Source organism: Equus quagga, chromosome 17 (assembly GCF_021613505.1).
Source record: "Equus quagga isolate Etosha38 chromosome 17, UCLA_HA_Equagga_1.0, whole genome shotgun sequence".
Classification (NCBI taxonomy): domain Eukaryota; kingdom Metazoa; phylum Chordata; class Mammalia; order Perissodactyla; family Equidae; genus Equus; species Equus quagga.
The window spans coordinates 52,912,384-52,930,671 of record NC_060283.1 but is presented as its reverse complement, the minus strand read 5'-3'; the positions used below and the strand labels follow the sequence as shown (position 1 = coordinate 52,930,671).

Here is an 18,288-nt window from a genome sequence, read left to right as displayed (position 1 = left end):
ATGCATCTCCACTCTTCTGAGAGGCGGTATCACACAGTGGCCAACAGCTCGACATATGGCAGCACACTGCTGCAGTGTACATTCTCGTGCTGCCGAGTGTGGCTCCGCGACCTTGGGCAACTGCTTACCTCTCCATGCGTTAGTTTCCTCACCTGAAAAATGGGAATAATAGCAGTTCGCAACTTTGTGGGGTTGTTTTGGGGAATTAAATGAGTTAATATACATAAAAAGTTTGCGATGAGGTTTGGCATGTGGAAAGTACTACATGTTTAGCTATTTTTATCATTGCCCCAAAGTGGTTGGGGACAGGACAGCCTCATTAGGGGCAGAGACTGAGCATCCACTTTCTTGTTTAACAGACGCAGAGCAGATTACCTCTCGCCGTCAGCGAGGGCCTCTCTGGAACACAGACGCCCTGGGAGCAGCCTGGGCCGTGCTACCCACTGTCCCGCTTACGGCACCTCTCCTGCCAGCGGGGCCTTAGATGGACAGCAGAGCACCAGACTCCAGCCAGCACCAGAAGTACTGAGGCTGCTCTGTTTACAGCACTTTTCCCTCTCAAAAATTAAAGCGGTATGGGCACAGGGTGAGCCTGCTTCTCTTTTCTTCCCCAAACCCCTCTGACCAGGGCTCCTCGTCTTCCTTAAAGATCTACTGAGCCCTTGGGTCGGAACTGAGTGTGATGGTGGGGCGTTTTGGTACATGGTATAGGTCACTCACTTAAAGAGGAGGGACTCACCCCTGTGGTCAGTGGCCAGGGGCCAGGAGGACACTGGAGGCTGCAGCTCTCCTTGGGTTGGGGCTTAGGCAGGAAGAAAGCCTTCGCCCAGTGGATTCTTGTTCCCATGATGGGCTTAGTGAGGAGTAGATAGGATATGCCGGAGGGAGAAAGAGGCAGAATGAGGAAGGACCTATGGTCCCCTATAGTGGGACAAGTGGGTGCTTAGCTAACCAGTTGGCTGCCAACCCAATGCGGCCCAGACCCTGGACTCAGATGTAGGGTGAGGCCAGTCCTAGATCCTCACCACTTAGAGTCATCTTGGAGTGTCACCCAATTGTCCAGGGCACCCAAGGACTTCCCAGTTCTCAATGCCATTCTGCCATAAAGATGGGTGGGGATGGGTGGGGAGGAGGTTTAGGATCCTTGCCTCATTGCTATAGGGTCAGACCCTTACAGGTGAAAATCACTCTTGATTGCTTATTACTAATGAACAAACAGGATAATTTGAGAAAAGGTGAGGAGGAATAATGCAAAAAGTGTTCCCCCATCTCCCCCCCACCTCCACAATATAATCAATTCTGCTTGCAAAGCACATTAGGGATTAGTTACTGTTGTATCCAAACCCACCTCTGCTGTATGTTCTGGGTCTCACGGGCCAAACAACGAGGAAGCAGTAAATTGTCTCCTAGGAGTCTAAACAAGTCTGTGATTTGGGTGGTTCTGTGCTCTAAGACAGTGACAGATTTGGTTCTCCTGATAGACAGGGATGAGGCCTTATAATTTTGGGGTCCTCCTAAATTTTGTGGGCTGTGACTAGAGCGCCTGACCCACCACTCTGCACCCTTCACTTAGAAGTGGGGCCAAAATTCAAGTCCCCAAATAGGATAATTTTTTACTTTTTTTTCTAGAAGGAGAGCCCTCTGTGATCACTTATGGATCCTGGCCCTTTGTCCTTAAAAATGTGGTTGAATTATGTCCATTGTCCTTTCAGAATTCTCCCATGTCCAGGTAGAGCCAACTTTCTATTATGCAGGCTTCATTCGGCCAGGTTATTATCTGGACAATGTCACAAATTGACTGTTAGGTATGCTCAGGGTGTTTTTGTAGGGGACAGAAATAGTTTAGTCCCAATTTCCCCAACCTTCAAAATCTTTCTGTAGGCCTCTATCATCATGACATACGTCCCTGCATTGGACTGACCCAGATTTCCCTTAACTTGGTGCCAGTTGTCCTGCAGGAGTGGAGTGGAGCAGTTAGGATCAAAGCCGAATTGCTGAGATGGGATCCTGACTGGTGGTTATGGGCTACTATTTAACCTCTTTGCCTCAGTGTCCACGTCTGTAAAATGAAGATAATAATGGTAGCTACTTCATCAGTTGTTGGAATACTAAGTGTGTTGATAAAGTAATTTGGTGCCTGGCATGTAGGAAGAGCTTTAGATGTTAGTTAGCATCTTGTCCCATGCTTGGGCCATACTTGAGGATAATGAGCAGGTATGGACTACTTCTCATCGCTCTGCATTAGGTAACTGCGCAGGAAATCTGGACATTTGCCGCGTGGTATGAAGGATGGTTTGCACATTTGGAAGAGGATAGTGGCCTTGTGTCGTCAGCATGTGCTTCTACCTCACTCCCCAGAGATGCATATAAAATATAGACACCCAGTTCATTCCTTTTTGTACCCATAAGTGCCATCCCCCAAGCCACAGGGAATTTACCATCCTGTTGGGTGGAGAAGTCAAAAGTTGACCTTTCTTTTCTACTCTATGACTGACTTTGAGAGCTGGAGGGTAAATGGTAAAAAAAAGGAGGCATATCTTCTGCGAGTTAAAGGTACTCCCAGACTCGTCCAGGAGTATCTTCTTCGTTCAGAAATATTTATTTGAGCCCCTATGGTGTGCCAGGCACTACTGTAGGGCCTAGATATATGGCAGTAAACAAGACAGGTCCTTGCTTGAGGTCCTTGCTGTCTTGGAGCTTCCTTCACGAAGATCCCACAAACCCTAGCGTTCTAGTGGAATTATTCACTAATCACCCATTCTTCAGCACAGCCGATTCTGAATGATGACCCTGAATGACCACAGATTCTGAAGTGCCCTGTGATTCACCAAAGAAAGACGACATCATGGCCACTATAGTTTTGGTGCTATGCATATTTAGTTGCATTCTAATACTTTTTTTGAAAATGGTCTATGTAACACATCTGTATGTTCCATACATATTTAATTTAACTGAATGGCCCATTCATAGACCATATGGAAAAATAGACACCTTCACGTCACATGAGATACACATACAGTTTTGTTGGTTTTCTTGTCTGTGTGCTTTCCTTGTATATGTCCTCTGGCCTCACTGATTATGATGTCTTTTCTGACCCTGTGGATTGTGAGTTCCATTGGGAAGGAACCTTCCCCAGCTTGTGCACATCCCACTGATGACACTGCCTGGCTGACTGCTGGGGGCCAGGGCCAGGCGAAGGGAGGCAAGGTCTTGTCTTCTTTTTTTTTTTTGAGGAAGACTAGTCCTGAGCTAACTGCTGCCAATCCTCCTTTTTTTTTTTTTTGCTGAGGAAGACTGGCCCTGAGCTAACATCCGTGCCCATCTTCCTTTAGTTTATATGTGGGACACCTGCCACAGCATGGCTTGCCAAGAAGTGCCATGTCCACACCCAGGATCCAAACTGGTGAACCCCGGGCCGCCGAAGCGAAAATGTGCGCACTAAACCGCTGCACCACTGGGCCGGCCCCAAGGTCTTGTCTTCTGCCTAGTGACATGTCCAAGCCTCTCTCAGGGCCCTGCCCCGGGGGCTGTTTTCTGATATTAAAGGAAAGCCGTCAGGAGAATGAGGTCTAATATGCTCCACTCTGTGGTTCTCTCAGCTTCTCTGAAATGACCTGATGGAGTGGAGCTCCCCAAATTTCCTCCCAGCACTAAAGGTCTCTGCTTCTAGATTCCTGGGCAGACACCTGCGGAGAGTTTGGGAGCCGTTCCTCTTTGTGACTTGAAGGAATCCATCTGCTGGGAAGCCAAGAAGAGGCCAGGAGTCCTAGTGTTTCGCTGCAGGTTCACACACACACACACACACACACACACACGCACATGGACACGCACACATGCCTGCCCCGCCCCATCTGTACCCTCAAAGGAGAGATGATTTCCGCTAGGGAGCAGACTCCAGGGGTGAGTGGACACAAGGGAGAGGGAGAACGGGACAGAGGGAGGAAAAACTCAAATACAGAAAAGGACACTCATGGTAGGGAAAGAAATTTTATTTTCAAGCTTTTAAGAGAATAATACAAACAACAGAGAGTTTTAAAAAACCCTAAAAACTAGTTTAAAAAAGTACTTGACAGTGTCCCTTTAACACCCACAGATGACGTGGCCGTTGTGCAATGACAAGAAACTCTGCAGGTGACCACCCAGTGGCCTTCCCTGGCAGGGTCCCCAGAACCAGCAGGTGGGCTCAGGAGACAGTGCTCCCAGCCAGGGTCCCCGGGTCCATCTAGCTGCAGAGGGACCAGGGAGCACGTAGCACTGAGGGATCAGCCAAAGCGCCCTCAAGGGAGGGGTCCGAGCAGCAAGGAATACTGAGACTGGTCTCCGCTCCCTCCTTGGGGCACAGCCCCCCAACTTCCTCCTGGGAGACCCTGGGCCGGAGGCGCTCTGCGGTGGGGGCCCTGGATCTCAGCGTGTGCCAGGGCAGGAGGGAGCCTGGCAACCAGCGCGTCCTGGCCGGGGGTGGGGCTGGGTAGTTGGGGGAGTGGCTCCTTGATTGACAGCTCTGCAGGCTGAAGCCTCAGCCGCGGGACGGTGCTCCAGACCCCCACGGAAAACCTGCACTTTTCTCTAGTTGTGTGTGTGTGTGTGTGTTTCCTGTAAACATCTTTGAGCCAAATCACCATAAAATAAAGTAACAAGGGCACAAAAAGACACCCATCTCCAAACCGAAGCCCTCTTTGAACCCGCCTGCAATTGGGAGTTTCAGTTTGGAAGGTTTGCAAGCGAGGAGAAATCCCCCTCCCTCTGCCGCCCGCACCAGCATCTCCCTCCCTCACCGTCTGCCCTGGGGTTCCCTAAAGCCATCGAGTCAGGAGTCCTGCCCATCCAGGTGCGCCCAGGGGCCACAAAAGCTGTGTGCCGTCCCACGGGCCCACCCCCGCCCTCTCCCGCCTGCCTGGGCCCGCGGCTCGTAGCCCAGGGACAAGCAGACTCAAACTCAGGGTTAGACCAGAGCAGGCGACGGCGCTTTCCCTCTGGGTTGGTTCTCCCTCCGCAGGTGCACACCTGGGCGCACACCTGGGCACACACCAGACTCCCGGCTCCACCCTCCCAGCCTCCACTGTTCACAGGTGTTTAGCGCACAGGTACCGGGTACTGCTGGGTGTCCTGTCGTTGTGTTTGGTTAGTTTGTATTGCACTTCGTTGTTGAGTTTGTGTTGGTTTTCCTCACTCTCGTTGGAGAATGGTATTGACTGACTGGAAATCACGAAACCGCTCGTGGCACCGGCCTCACTAACTCCAGCTCCGACCCTGTCCCCAGGCCCCTCAAGTCCCCCACTCTCCGCCTGCCCTCTGCTCTGACCCCTGGGCTGCCACCTTGCCTCCCGCACCTGCTCCCCAGAGCGCGACCCGCTGGCCCTGGCCCCTTCCGGCCCTGACTCCCCTTTCTGTCCTGCGTGGTCACGGCCTCCCTTCCAGGTCTGTCCTGTCACACTGTCGTGACCCTCATGACGAGCTCTCGGCTGCCGCCCTGGGGGGTCCGCTGTTCATGAGGTCGTAAGTGACTCAAGATGTGCAGGATGGTGTAAGCACAGTGGTGATCGGAGAGAGGGCCTGAGGGGTGGCTGGCTGCCCGGGCAGGGCCTTCCTCAGGGGCAGGGGTGCCCGTGGCCTCCTCTTCTGAGGCAGGGGCATTGGCCTGGGTGGATGAGGAGGTCCGGGGGTTTGTCCTGCCTCCTGACTTTTGATCCTCCAGGTCTTTTGTCTTGTCATAGTTCAGCACTTTCCACTGCTGGTTGACAGCTTGCCACCGTTTAAAGATGCGGTACACGGAGGGTCCCTCGTGGATGATGAGACCTGAGGCAGCAGGGAGAAAAGAAGAGCAAAGGCCAGTAAGAGAGAGCCAGAAGAAACCAGTCTCCCTTTATCTAGAAATGAATATAGGTGTTGGGTAAGCTGGATTTATATTAGGTTGGTTTGTTCTTTTCAAACCCCCCTTTCAGCCCTGAGCCACGTGATTACCATCCCTGCATTCCTGGGTTGACCCAGCCTTCAGCAGGTAGAAGGCAGAAGCTGCCATGCCGAGCTGGTGACAGAGTTGAGCATCTCCCTGCAGGGACATCGCCTACCTCTGCTCCACCCCACCCACTTCTTGGCTTGACAAAATCCAAATTTATTGTCCGTTGAGGCATAATATAAATATCTTCTTCTTCTCCCTCTTCCATGTATCCATTGTACCTGATACTTAGCAGATGTTGAATGAATTGTGTGCTTTCAAATGCACCAAAACAGAAGCCCTGTGGTCTTTCCATACCTGCGGAATGATGTCTGAAATCCCACTGGTTAAGTTTTTGTGCAAATAGACCAGTGCTAATGAAAAACACTCTCTGGAAGAGAGAACTTTGATGCAATTATACGGCCAGAGGCAAGGAGAGTCATCAGAAACCAGGAAAATAAATATTAATTGTGTGCCACACACTAGGGATAGTGCAGTGAGCAGGACAGGCAGAGTCCTGCCCTCAGAGAGCTTACATTGTAGAGCAGAGACACACAAGAGACATCTAAACCAGCCAAGAAGACTATTTCAGGTGCTGACAAATGCTATGAGGAAGATAAAATAGGATTAAATCACCACTGGCTGAAGGTGTTGAGGGTCCTGTTTTAGTGAGAGTAGTGGAAAAGGCCTTTGAGGGGAGCGATATTTGAGTTGAGACTTAAGTGATGAGAAGGAGGGATCCATGCAAAGATCTGGAGAGAGAGGCAGGAACTGCAGGTGCAAAGGCCAGGAGGTGGGAACAGATTGCACAAGGGCCAGAAAGAGGGTCAGTGAGGCCAGAGTGCAGTGACCGAGCGGGCAGCGCAGGGAGGTGAGGGGCAGAGGCTTATCCACGGTCGGGCCTCCTGGGCCGTGGGAGGGATTTACATTGTCTCCTGAATGTAATGGGAAGCTGTGGGAGGGTCTAGTGGAGGGAATGGGGATCTGATTTACCCTTCAGAAAGTTCATTCTGGCTCCTGTGAAACAATAAACTGAGGAGCGACAAGAGTAGCAGCAGAAGTGATGTAGTGATTCAAGTTGGAAAGGATGGAGGCTCCACCAGGTGACAGCAGAGGTGACAGTGAGAAATCGTTGGAGTCAGGATGTAGGTCAGAGGTAGCGCCAACACACTTGCTCCCAGATGAGGTGTGAGTCAGGAAAAAAATCTGGACAACTGAAGCTTTTGGCCTCAGCAGTTAGATGGGTAGCGGTGCCATTGACTGGGACCTGGAGGGCATGTCTCCACATTGTGTATAGGGGTGTGGATTTGTGTGGTGGTGGCAGTGACTGTACGAGTTTCCTGTTGGGGCTGCAACAAATGACCACACATGTAGTGGCTTAGAAGTACACAAATGTATTCTTGTACGGTTGTGGCGGTCAGAAGTCTAACATCAGTCTCGTTGGGCTAAAGTGAAGCTGTCAGCAGGGCCTGTTCCTTCTGGTGGCTTTGAGGGGAAGATCCATTTCCTTGCCTTGTTCAGCTTCTAGGAGTTATCTGCATTCCTTGCATCAGTCCACCTCTTTCTTCCAATGTCACATCTCCTACTATCACCATATCTTTTGTCATCAGATCTTCCTCTGCCTCCCTCTTAGAACACTTGTGATGACATTGGGCCCACCTGAACAATCCAGGATAATCTCCCCATTTCAAGATCCTTAAATTAGTCACTTCTGCAAAGTCCCTGTGTAAGGTAACATTAACAGTCTGCAGGGATTAGAACCTGGATGTCATCGGGGCCAATTTTCAGCCTACCACAGTGATTCACCGTTATATTTTGGTCGTGGGAAACTTAAAGCGTCTGATAGAAATCTCACTGGTAGGCAGTTAGACATAAGGGTCTTAAGCTTAGGAAGAGACCTGGCCTGGAGATAGGCGCCATCAGTGCAGAGGTGGAATTTGAAGCCTTAAGAATGGCCCCAGATCTCCTGGGGACAGAGAGTAGACAGACAAGAGAAGAGGCCAGTGACAGAGCCACGGAGCTTCTGATGTATGAAGGTTTGGGGCAGTTTGGTGGAGGTAGAGCCAGCAAAGGAGGCTCTGAAGGAGCAATAAGTGGTATAGAAGCAAGAGCAGCAAGTGTGGAGGCTCAGAAGTCTAGAGAAGGAATGTTTCAAGAAAGAGAGTGTGTAACTTTTTAAAATGCTATTGAGAGGTCAGCTCAAGTGAAATGAGGAGTGACCATTGGCTTAGTGGGCACAGATGGAGTAGGATGACAGAAGTGACAGTGGGAAAATCAGGTAGTTCTTATCAAAGAGTATCTTTTTCTTCCATGAAATCATTGCTCAGGTGGAAGGGATAAGGGAGGAAGTGTTGAAGATTTGTGGAGAGAGGAGAAGGTGGGAAATAATTATCTTGGAAATTAGGAGAATGAATTTACAAGGAAGATAGATGGGAGCATTATCTGATGGTGCTGAGTGCCCATTTGAGATTTGTGGCCATAAATTTGAAGCGAGTCTAGTCACTGGTTGTGTGATTTTTCTCCACACCTTCAACTGCTTGCTAGGAGCATCTGTGGAGTAAGAATAAAGTTGAGTTCAATTAGTGTAGACTGTTTTCCGATGGAAAGTAAGATAGGAGAGAGAGTGGGACATGAGAATTATGGATGTTTGCAAGGGAGTGGTTATAGAGCTGGCCCATGGAGTCTAGGCTCGGGAGGAGGGAAGTGAGGGCACAAAGGGTTAAGGGATAATGAAGAATGGAAAATGGAAAGCTATAGGGTCAATGCCAAGGGGTCTCTAAGAAGTTGGAGGAATGCTAGAGTCAGTGAACTACGAGGATGGGGGCTGTGGTCAGAGTGGGCTGGTTGAATCCAGATTTTGGAAGCAGTGTGTTTCTTGATGGTCATGAGGTCTGGGGGCGACCACCTGAGTGGGACTGAGGTGGGCTGGAGGAAAAGGACTTTGGAGTAATGAGGAAGCCAGGGAGTTGGGTAGATGATCTGCATCAGCCATTCTCAACGCTATCAGACCAAGTGCTCCATTTTTATAACAAATATATTTCAATATCCCTTTTCCTATCCTGAAGTGAAATGCATAAGAGAACATAAGTCACTATGGTTTCTTTTTAAAAAAATAATATAATGCCCTAACAGAGAATGTAAAGAAAAACAAAGGGGAAGTCATTTGTAACAAGACAATGTAAATTTCAATATAAATGCTGGAGCACAACTACATTAGAAAACAAATAAAACGCCTCATACATTTCCAAAGTGCCCCCTAGGGGATGGTACCACCTCTGCTGAGAAACACCGATCTACAGAGATGCTGCAGCCAGGAACCGTGGGAGGGGGACTATGAGGCAGGGGTGTCAAGGAATGCGAGGAGTGAGCAGGCAGTCAGCAGCCAACAACTTCAAGAAGGGGAGAGGGTGGTAATATATGATGAAATGCACTTCAAAGGAGCTGGAGCTTCTGAAGCATCAAGGAAGAGAGGTGGTTTGGAAGTGGTAACGGGGAGCAGGGAAGACGTGGACCCCACCTCCAGGCCCCACAGAATACGTGTAATGGGAGAAAAAGCAGCCACCACTTGAGAGAGCCATACAAGAAACAATGTCCTCAGGAGACAGCTATGTTGCAATTAAGAGATGAAAAGAACTCAGAGAAGAGGTTGCCAGTGATGGACCGTAAGGACCAGAGGGCATGGTGGAAGGGCTGGGAAGATAGGGCCAGTTAAGGGATGAGCCAAACAGGGAAGGGATGATTGTCCATATTGTGAGAGTGGTCCAGGAGGCTGGCACGTGTGATGGTGAGTAAGGTGATTGGGGATGAGGCCCAATGGGATTCACCCTGCAGCAACTGTAAATCTAGGGGCGGCTGGCCCTGCCCTTGAGGGGAAGAGCTGACTCACAGGAGCAAGCAGTAATGAGTCACTCCAGCCTCCTCCATGTCAAGCAAAGAGACTGGATGGGGACACTTCAAAGCCCCTTCAACCTGCAACACACTGTGATTCTGGGAGACAAGACGGCCACCCACTGTCACTCTTTCCTCCAGTATTCCAACAGTTCCTGGAATTGTACTTTGTGCAACAATTCTTCAAGGACTCATTGAAGGAGAGACAGTCTCCCTGTAGCCCAGTAGTTTCTAATCCTTTGGGTCACCTACCCCTTTGAGGATCTGATGAAAGCTGAGGACCATCTCCCTGGGAAAAAAAAACAAACACAGGAATTGTCCTTATAATTTTAGGCGGTTCATAAATCTCCTGAGGACCACTTGTGGACCCCTTGATCTGGCCTGCCTCATTCTGGACAAGGAGACTTCCTCTCTGCCCGCTCTCTCACCCTCTTCCAATGTGACAATGCTCATCGCTTCCTTCACCCTTTGGAACATGTGCCTGTGACCCTTAGCCCTGCACCATTCATGTGTTCATTCATCCCACAAGCCTTGTTTGAATCTCGCTATGCTCTTTTCTCTAGATTGTAAGCCCCACAAGGACAGAGGTCAGCTGTGGTTGAGGTTTGGACAGCTAACACAGTACCAGGAGCTAACTGAAGCCTTGATGATGATGGGAGGAGAGAGAAACCTTGGAGGGAGAGGAGTGGGATCTTCTGAAGCCCTGAACTAACTCTTTCCAATAAAAGCCACTACACTTGATTCTTAATTAGCTTCTTGATCACGCGATTTTACCCTGATTGAATAGAGTGGCTTAAATTTTTTGTCTGAATGCCGCCTTCTAATTATCTAACTGTCTAGTGTTCAGGAAGTAATTAGACCTTTTTAATGGCTAGGTGGCTGAAGGAAAGGAAGGTGCACCTGTTTTTGTAGATAATGCTTGTTTGGCAAAAGATGGAAAAGCACAAACTGCCTTATTCACCTCCACTCCCCATAGTCCTCCTTCTGCTGCCTTCTCTACGAATTATTTATTGATTACTTCGATGGTGGAATAAAAAAAAAATGGAGGAAGATGGGTGGGGCTCATCTGATTGAGACCGGTCAAGTGGGCAAGTTTGAAGAGATGGGAGAGAAAGAAGATGGGTGGGAAATGGCAGTGGAGAGAGAGACTGAAATTAGAAAAGGAGGAAAGAAGGCTATTGGTGAAGGGAGGCAGAGAAGTAGTAGAAGAAGAAAATGGAGAATTAGAATGCATGCTAATGTCAGAAACTCAGCAGGTTTGGATTAAGTCCTTTTCTGGGGTTTTCTATGTAATTTAACAGTAATCTAGAAACCACCTACAAGGCGCCCAATCCTGGGCTGTGTCTGCGGGAAATCCCGTTCCAGAAGAATTGCCACCTTCATCTTTCTAATGTCCCTCCATCTTTCGGGGCTTCTCTTCCTCACATGGCTGTGGGCTCCATCAGTGGTCAGAACCCTTCCTTTGTCATCGTGTCTCTCTCCCTGGCCTCCAGCGGAAGTGGTCCTTGGCTCAGCCCACGAGGATGGGAGGGGAGGCGGCCATCGTGAGGGGTGATTCTGCCTGCGCGGTTCCCCCTCCCCAACTCACCACAGCGCTGTCAGGGAGCTCTCCCTGACGCAGCATCCCCATCCTCCCTGCTGAATTTTGGCCATCACTCTTGCTGTGTCCGCAGCAGTGAGATACAATTGAATTCCGTTTAGTGTTTCCTGAGTACCTACTATGTGCTTCTATAGCACCTGGGATGGAACAAAAAGAATGGTTCCCCTTAAGTATGGAGTTAAGAGGTCAAAGCTAACAGAAGTCTGCGGAGAAGCCCCTGGTCCCCTCAGCGAAAGTAGAATCCCCCTCCCTACCCGCATCTCCTGCTGGTGTCCTGGTTTAAGTGGCGTAAAAGCTGTTGATGTCTCTAGAAAAATGCTTCTCCAACTTTAGCATGCATCAGAATCCCTCAGGGAGCTTGTTAAAACACATATTCCCAGGCCCCACCTCCAGAAAGTCTGACTCGGCAGGTGTGGGGTAAGGCCTAGGAATTTGCATTTCTCATGTTGATGTTGCCTGTGTGTGGACTGCCCTTGAGCAGCAATGCCTAGTACAGGTTCTTATCCTGGCCCACTGCCTTCCGGAAGGCTGAAAATTTTGATCAAATAAAGAGCTATAAGTAACTTAAAAAATACTCCACTTTCAGATGTGATAAACATGAAAATGTAAGGCAACCGAAGAAACGGATACTTCCTCTCCTGCACCCAAAGATCTCTGGCCCCACAGTTTCAAGTCAACTCACCGATGAACGTGTATTGAATGTTCAGAGTACCTGCTGCTTCCCAGCCTGGTGCCGTTAGGTGAGTTACTTCCTCTTTCTGAGCCTCAGTGTTCTCATCAGTAAACTGGGTCTGATACTCCCTTCCTCAGAGGGCTGCTATGAGATTAAGTAGGGTGACGAGTCCTGCGTGCCGAGGCTGGCACCGTGCCTGCACACGTTTAACACTCAATGCCACCTGATGTTGATTGCTGTGGGGGAGATTACAGGATAGAAAAGCCCACGCACGTCTCTTCCTCCTCCGTCATGGCCAGCCCCATCCCCACCACAAGCACCTATTCTTCCATCTCCTAAACGTCCTTCCCAATCCTCCGTCTGAGTCATGGTTAATAGAAGAGCGATGTGCTAGGACTGAAAGAGCTCTTGCGACCAGCCGATTCGGCAGATGTGGGATGAGCCTTCACAGCTGCGCCCGCTCGCCCCCGACCAGGAGCCTTCAGTAGCGCCTGTGGAGGGATGTTCTCCTCCCGCTGCGGAATTACCCGCTGTTAGGCAGCTGTGGGGCAAGACTCACCCCACGTCCCCGACCAGAGCCCCATCGTTGCCAAACACTCATCTTGCAGATGTTGCCCCTCAAGGGCCCAGCCCTGTCAGAACCCGCGTGAAAGAACTAATCAGGCGCGTGTGGGAAGGAAATCAACAGAACCAGCTAGTTTGGGTGGGCTCACGAGGTGCTGCTGGGAGATGCCGGACTGGCAATACCACCAGCTGCCCAATATTCTCCAGGAGTACAGCTTCATACTCCTCACAAGTGTGGCCAGGCTGTAGTTCTGGGGTGCTCCCTGAGGAGGTGGCGAGATGTGAATCCAGGAGCCTCATCCGGGCAGGCTTACCTTCACTCAAATGCTTCGCGTCGTGGTTCGGGTGACTCTTGCAGTAATAAAGACCCAAAGGACAGAGGAGGCGGAAAGCACTCAGTGAGGCTGAGGCAAAGCCCCCTTCCCTTTGTTTCCATCCTGTCAATGTCCTGTCAGTGCCCAGGAGAGGGCGTCCCCTGGGTGGAGACTTCTGAAAGAGTTCCCTTCCGAGCAGATCTGGCTGGGCCAGTTGACCCTGTTCGAGCTGTAGTGTTTCTCAGGTCACCAGGGCCAGACCCGTTCCAGTCACTCTGCCACCCAGGGCACTGCAGGGACCTGTGAGAAGGCCTTTGCCGGAAGATCCCTGAGAGGGCTGAGAATCTTTGAAATGAAGTGAGCTTGACTCAGCAGGGCTGGGTAGGAAAGAGGAATATTTCTGGGCCCCAAATACCCTGGCACTGGCACAACCGAGAGGCCCATTCCTGGAAGTGTGTCTGTGAAGCTGTGCCCTAGGACACTGGGGATTTTTTTCTGTGGGGTTTCTTTATGAGGCTTAGAGCTTTCACCATCTGGACAGATACAGACAGAATTGCATTTCTCAACCACTCTGCGTGGTGATGCTGAAGGCCATGTGATGATGGTGATAATGGTGACAAGGGTGATGGAGATGATAGTCAATATTTATTACATTGTTACTATGTTCTGTCACTCTAAAAGGGCTTTGCAAATATGGTCTACTTCTCACAGAAACCCTATGAGGTAGGTGATATGATCTCCACTTTACAGAACAGGAAACTGAGCTCAGAGAGGCTACGTGTCTTACACAAAGACACACAGCTTGTACATGAAGTGCGAAATAAATCCAAGTTCATTTGAGACAGAAGAGTGCCATGTGTCTGGGTTGCTTCCTCCTCCATGATCCAGGTCACGGTCTCCCCACAGAGAGCAAGCAGCTATAGAGGAGATAATTTTTAAAACATTATGTATATGTATGTCTAAACAATTTGTATTGCGATTCATAATAAGACGTGTTTTAGTGTACGTGTTACATTGTTATAACAGAGCGGTTAAGGATGTGGGCTTTGGATCAGATCAAACTGCGTTCTGCTTTTGTGACCTTGGGTTATTTAGCTCTTAGCCTCAGTTTTCGCATCAGAAAAATGGGCATTATAATAGTAACTACGTTATAGGGCTGGGGGAGTAAATAAGATAATTCACTAAAGCACTTTTCACAGTGCTTGGTACATAATAAATAATAAATGTTAGTTATTATTTTATTATCATTACTATTAAATATCACATGATTTGGGGGCTGGGCCAGTGGCCGAGTGATTAATTTTGCGCGCTCCGCTGCAGGTGGCCCAGCGTTTCGTCAGTTCGAATCCTGGGCTCGGACACGGCACTGCTCATCAAACCACGCTCAGGCGGCGTCCCACATGCCACAGCTAGAAGGACCCACAACTAAGAATATACAACTATGCACCGGGGGGGCTTTGGGGAGAAAAAGGAAAAAAAAAAATCACATGATTTTATCCTAAAGGAGTTCTTATAAAGTTACAAAAGTAGTTTATTTAAGCAAATATGCCAAACTTCTCTATCCAAAAAGAGTTTTGTCTTTTAAAATCCTTGGAATTTTAGGGGCTGGCCCCGTGGCCAAGTGGTTAAGTTCGCGCGCTCCACTGCAGGCGGCCCAGTGTTTCGTTGGTTCGAATCCTGGGTGCGGACATGGCACTGCTCATCAGACCATGCTGAGGCAGCGTCCCACATGCCACAACTAGAAGAACCCACAACGAAGAATATACAACTATGTACCGGGGGGCTTTGGGGAGAAAAAGGAAAAAATAAAATCTTTAAAAAAAAAATCCTTGGAATTTTAAAGATTACCCTTGGGAACCGGGGTATTTTCTCTTGTCAGGCTACTTTAGCTCAGAGCTGCCACAGAGAAGGAGTTACACTTTTCAGCCCTTTGCACGAGGTGGAGCCAGATGGCTGACGCTGAGCATGAGCATGAGTCCAGCTGTGGTTTAAGACATGGGCATTGAGGGGAAAAGTGTGTCTGTGTGTGTGTGTGTGTGTGTGTGTGTGTGTGCGCACACGCCTTGTCCATGCTCTGTTGTATTGTCCATTGGCTGGAGATAAAAGATCCAAGAGCCTAGGGCACCATGGAGCCACAAGATGGAAGGGGCTGGCGTCCCTGAATCACTCTGTGGGGGAGAACCTCCCACTGACAGGAACTTCTATTAGGTCAATTCACTGAAATTTGGGGCCTTAATTTTCTTTATATCTGCTGGAGCCACTGTAACTAAAATACCTTCAGTGCTAGGCGGGTGCCACAAGAGAAAAGCATTTGTGGCTTGATGGCACGTTTCGGTTGGTCCCCAAAATGTATTAGCCGGCATGAACGTCCACCTTATTTACCAGACTGGGGCTGTGTCTAGCCACAAACCCATCATCAATGGGCAGACCTGCCTCTCCTCAATCTGTCCCAAAGACTGTACCACAGGGACTGGAGACAGTTCCTAAGAGGGGCTCCTAAAATATCTTGAGCCCTCTCAGCACAAGTGGAGTAACTGAATTGCCTCCCAGGGGGTCTCCTTTGAGGGGGACAGGACTCACTTAGCATGTCTGCTTCTAAATCAGTCATCTTCACCTTCCAAGCATCCAGCAGCTCAGCTGTGGAGAGAGGTGGCCGTGCACGGGAAGCCCTGGCGGTGGGGGGAGCAGGTTAAGGAAAGAGTGGATGGGATATGAGCTAAGTTGGATACGCCACATGCAGATAACAGAACATGGACTGAGCATCGTCTTGCCCGTTTCCGTGGTTGGTGCTGGAATCCCCACAGCTGTGATTGTCAACCTATGAGAATCATGACATCTTCTCACAATGGAAGTAACTTCAGAAGACTACAGTGTCAGACCTGGAAGGCGCTTGGAGATTATGAGGTTCAATCCTCTCACTTTACAGATAAGTTAACTGGGCTGTAGAAAGAGGAAGTAACTTGCCCAAGGTGAGAGGTGGTTAGAAGCTAATCTGGTCTTCAGACCTAGCTCTTCTACTACATTCTTGTCTCTTCTATGGCATCAGGCTGCCTCCTCCATGTTTTTGGTTTCCTAATCAAAGAATTAAAAAGCTCGACAGGTGGGGTCATTTCTGGCTAGAAAGAAGGAAAGAAGGAAGGAAGGAAGGGATCTTTGTGACATATATGTGCTTTTCTAGTTAATGTAAATTAAAAGTAAGTTTGAAAAAATAATATATTCACATTCCTGCTGTCCCTACCCCACTTGCTCTCAATCGGGATCTGACCCTTTACCTCAGAGGGCAGGGCCCAGAAATTTCTAAATCATAGGAAAGAACCTCGATGGGCAGCACACAGTGGGGGCTTCAACAAAAAACTTTTCTATAGTTTTGTTAATATTCCACTGTTTTAAAGATTTGGAGCAATCTCAGAAATGTTGCTCTCCTCCCTTCCCCTGACCCCATCTCACTCGCAAGTAAGAAACAAACATGATGGGGTTGAAGGCCTCATTTCTGCAGAGTTGACTTTTTGGTGGCCAATCTCTTGGGTCTGTGGAGTGAAAAAAAATGGTTTTGGTGCCAAAGACCTTAATTAATTTGCTCTTGTTAAATCCTAATAACTTGACCCACTGGAGCAGAGAATGTCCCATTTGTTTGCTGGGAGGCCCTGTCAGCTTCTCTGCAGGGGAAGACAGTGTCATTAGAGATGACGGAAGACGGGGCAGGTGGAACAAGGACATTCGGTGTAATCAGATCTTCTCATTGAGGGGACACTGGTGAGGGAACCAAAACCTTCAAGAACAAGCACTGTCCCAAATAACAGAAGACTCTCAACTATGTGAAGACGTCAGGTCAGGCTCGTAGGCTGTGACTGGATTCAGGTTCTCATAGTTTCGGTAAACCCTTACTGAGAGCAGACTATGAGGGAAACCTACCCTGATAATTGCCTCTGACCCTGGTCACTGATATTTCTGAGTGCCTGCTTTTCCCCATACGCCATCTCATTCAAGCCTCTCAGCAACCCTCTGAAGACAGCATCATTATCCCACTTCACAGATGAAGAAAGGGAAACAGAGAGGTTGTGCAAGTCACTCAAGGCCCCAAGGTTAGTAAGAAACTGAGCAATATGCAGACATTGTGTAGCACTACTCCTGCCATTCCAGAAACCCACCGAGTTTTGTGGCTCAGTCTCTCCTGTTTCTTCTCGTTCTGTCTCCATCCATCCTTTAAGAGTTTAATGTTCCCCAGGTTTCCATCCTTAGCCACCTGCTCTCTAAACGCACCTAAGTTATCTCATCAAAACCCACAGTTGCAATCACCTCTTGCTGTTGACCTTCAAGTCTTATTATCCAACCGCCTGCAGACACCTTTCCTTACCACCTCCCCCATCAGTCACCAGTCCCCATCAGAACTGGTCCAATGCCCTCGACACCTTCCTCTATGTCACAGGAGGGAACCTTCTGTGTGCCGGCAAAGGCCTGTCCCTCTTTCTATCCCAAAGAGGCTCTTTCCTGGCCCTGCCCTCTCCTGTTTGCAGCCCGTAATATACTGTGTGTGTCCTGCTTCTCTTCTACTGCAGACTCTTGACTAGGAACTGGCTCCTGCCTCTCTGCCTGGATGTTAGGCTTAAGATGCCTTTTGTCTCAGTGCCTTGGCTGAGGACATACCCTTTGGTTCCCTTTGTTCCATCCATTGCCCACCCCATTCTCATGCTCAGCTATGGTGCCCAGTCTCCACTCAAGCCAGAGTCCTGGGGTCTCCACTTGCCAGGAAGGAGTTCAGAGGGTCCTCTCTAGTCCACCTCCTAAGTGCTTCCGAGGTCATCCTGTATACCTCTTCCCCACTACCACTGTTCTGCATCTCTTCACTCTTTGCTCAGACTATTAAAAGTGTTTTCCAAAAGGCCTCTCCCTCCCTCTAGTCTGCCTAGCTCTGATTCATCCTCCCCACAGTTGTCACAGTTGTCTCTTTAAAACATACATCTGATCATACTTCTTTCCTTTACAAAATTTTATCAATGTCTCCCCATTGCCAGGGGGGTAAAGTCTGAGCTGCTTAGCACATGAGTCATGACATGGTGGGATTTGGCTCCTGCCAACCTCCCCATCCCTGTGGCCCATCACCCGCCCCCACACCCTGGCTATTTGCACTGAGCCATACAAACCTATCCAAATTTCCTAAGAATACTTGTTTTCTCATGTGAATTTACACATGCTAGTGCCTCTGCGTGGAACATTCTTCTCCACTCTTCTGTACGAGCTTTGACTTATCTTTTGAAATCAAGTCAAGGATAGGGTCCTTCCTTCAGAAAGCCTTCCTGGCCTCCAGGAGAGTTAA

General features: G+C 49.1%; 1 protein-coding gene across 1 annotated transcript in view; it reads right to left on the bottom strand.

Annotated features, from left to right (window-relative positions):
* Positions 1 to 5,428: 5,428 nt before the first annotated feature.
* MARCHF4 (membrane associated ring-CH-type finger 4) overlaps positions 5,429 to 18,288 on the bottom strand; it is a 101,940-nt gene continuing 89,080 nt past the window's right edge. Inside the window, exon 4 of the mRNA XM_046642801.1 lies at positions 5,429 to 5,796. Within this exon, the coding sequence (XP_046498757.1) occupies positions 5,429 to 5,796 (368 nt within the window). The remainder of the gene's footprint in view (positions 5,797 to 18,288) is intronic.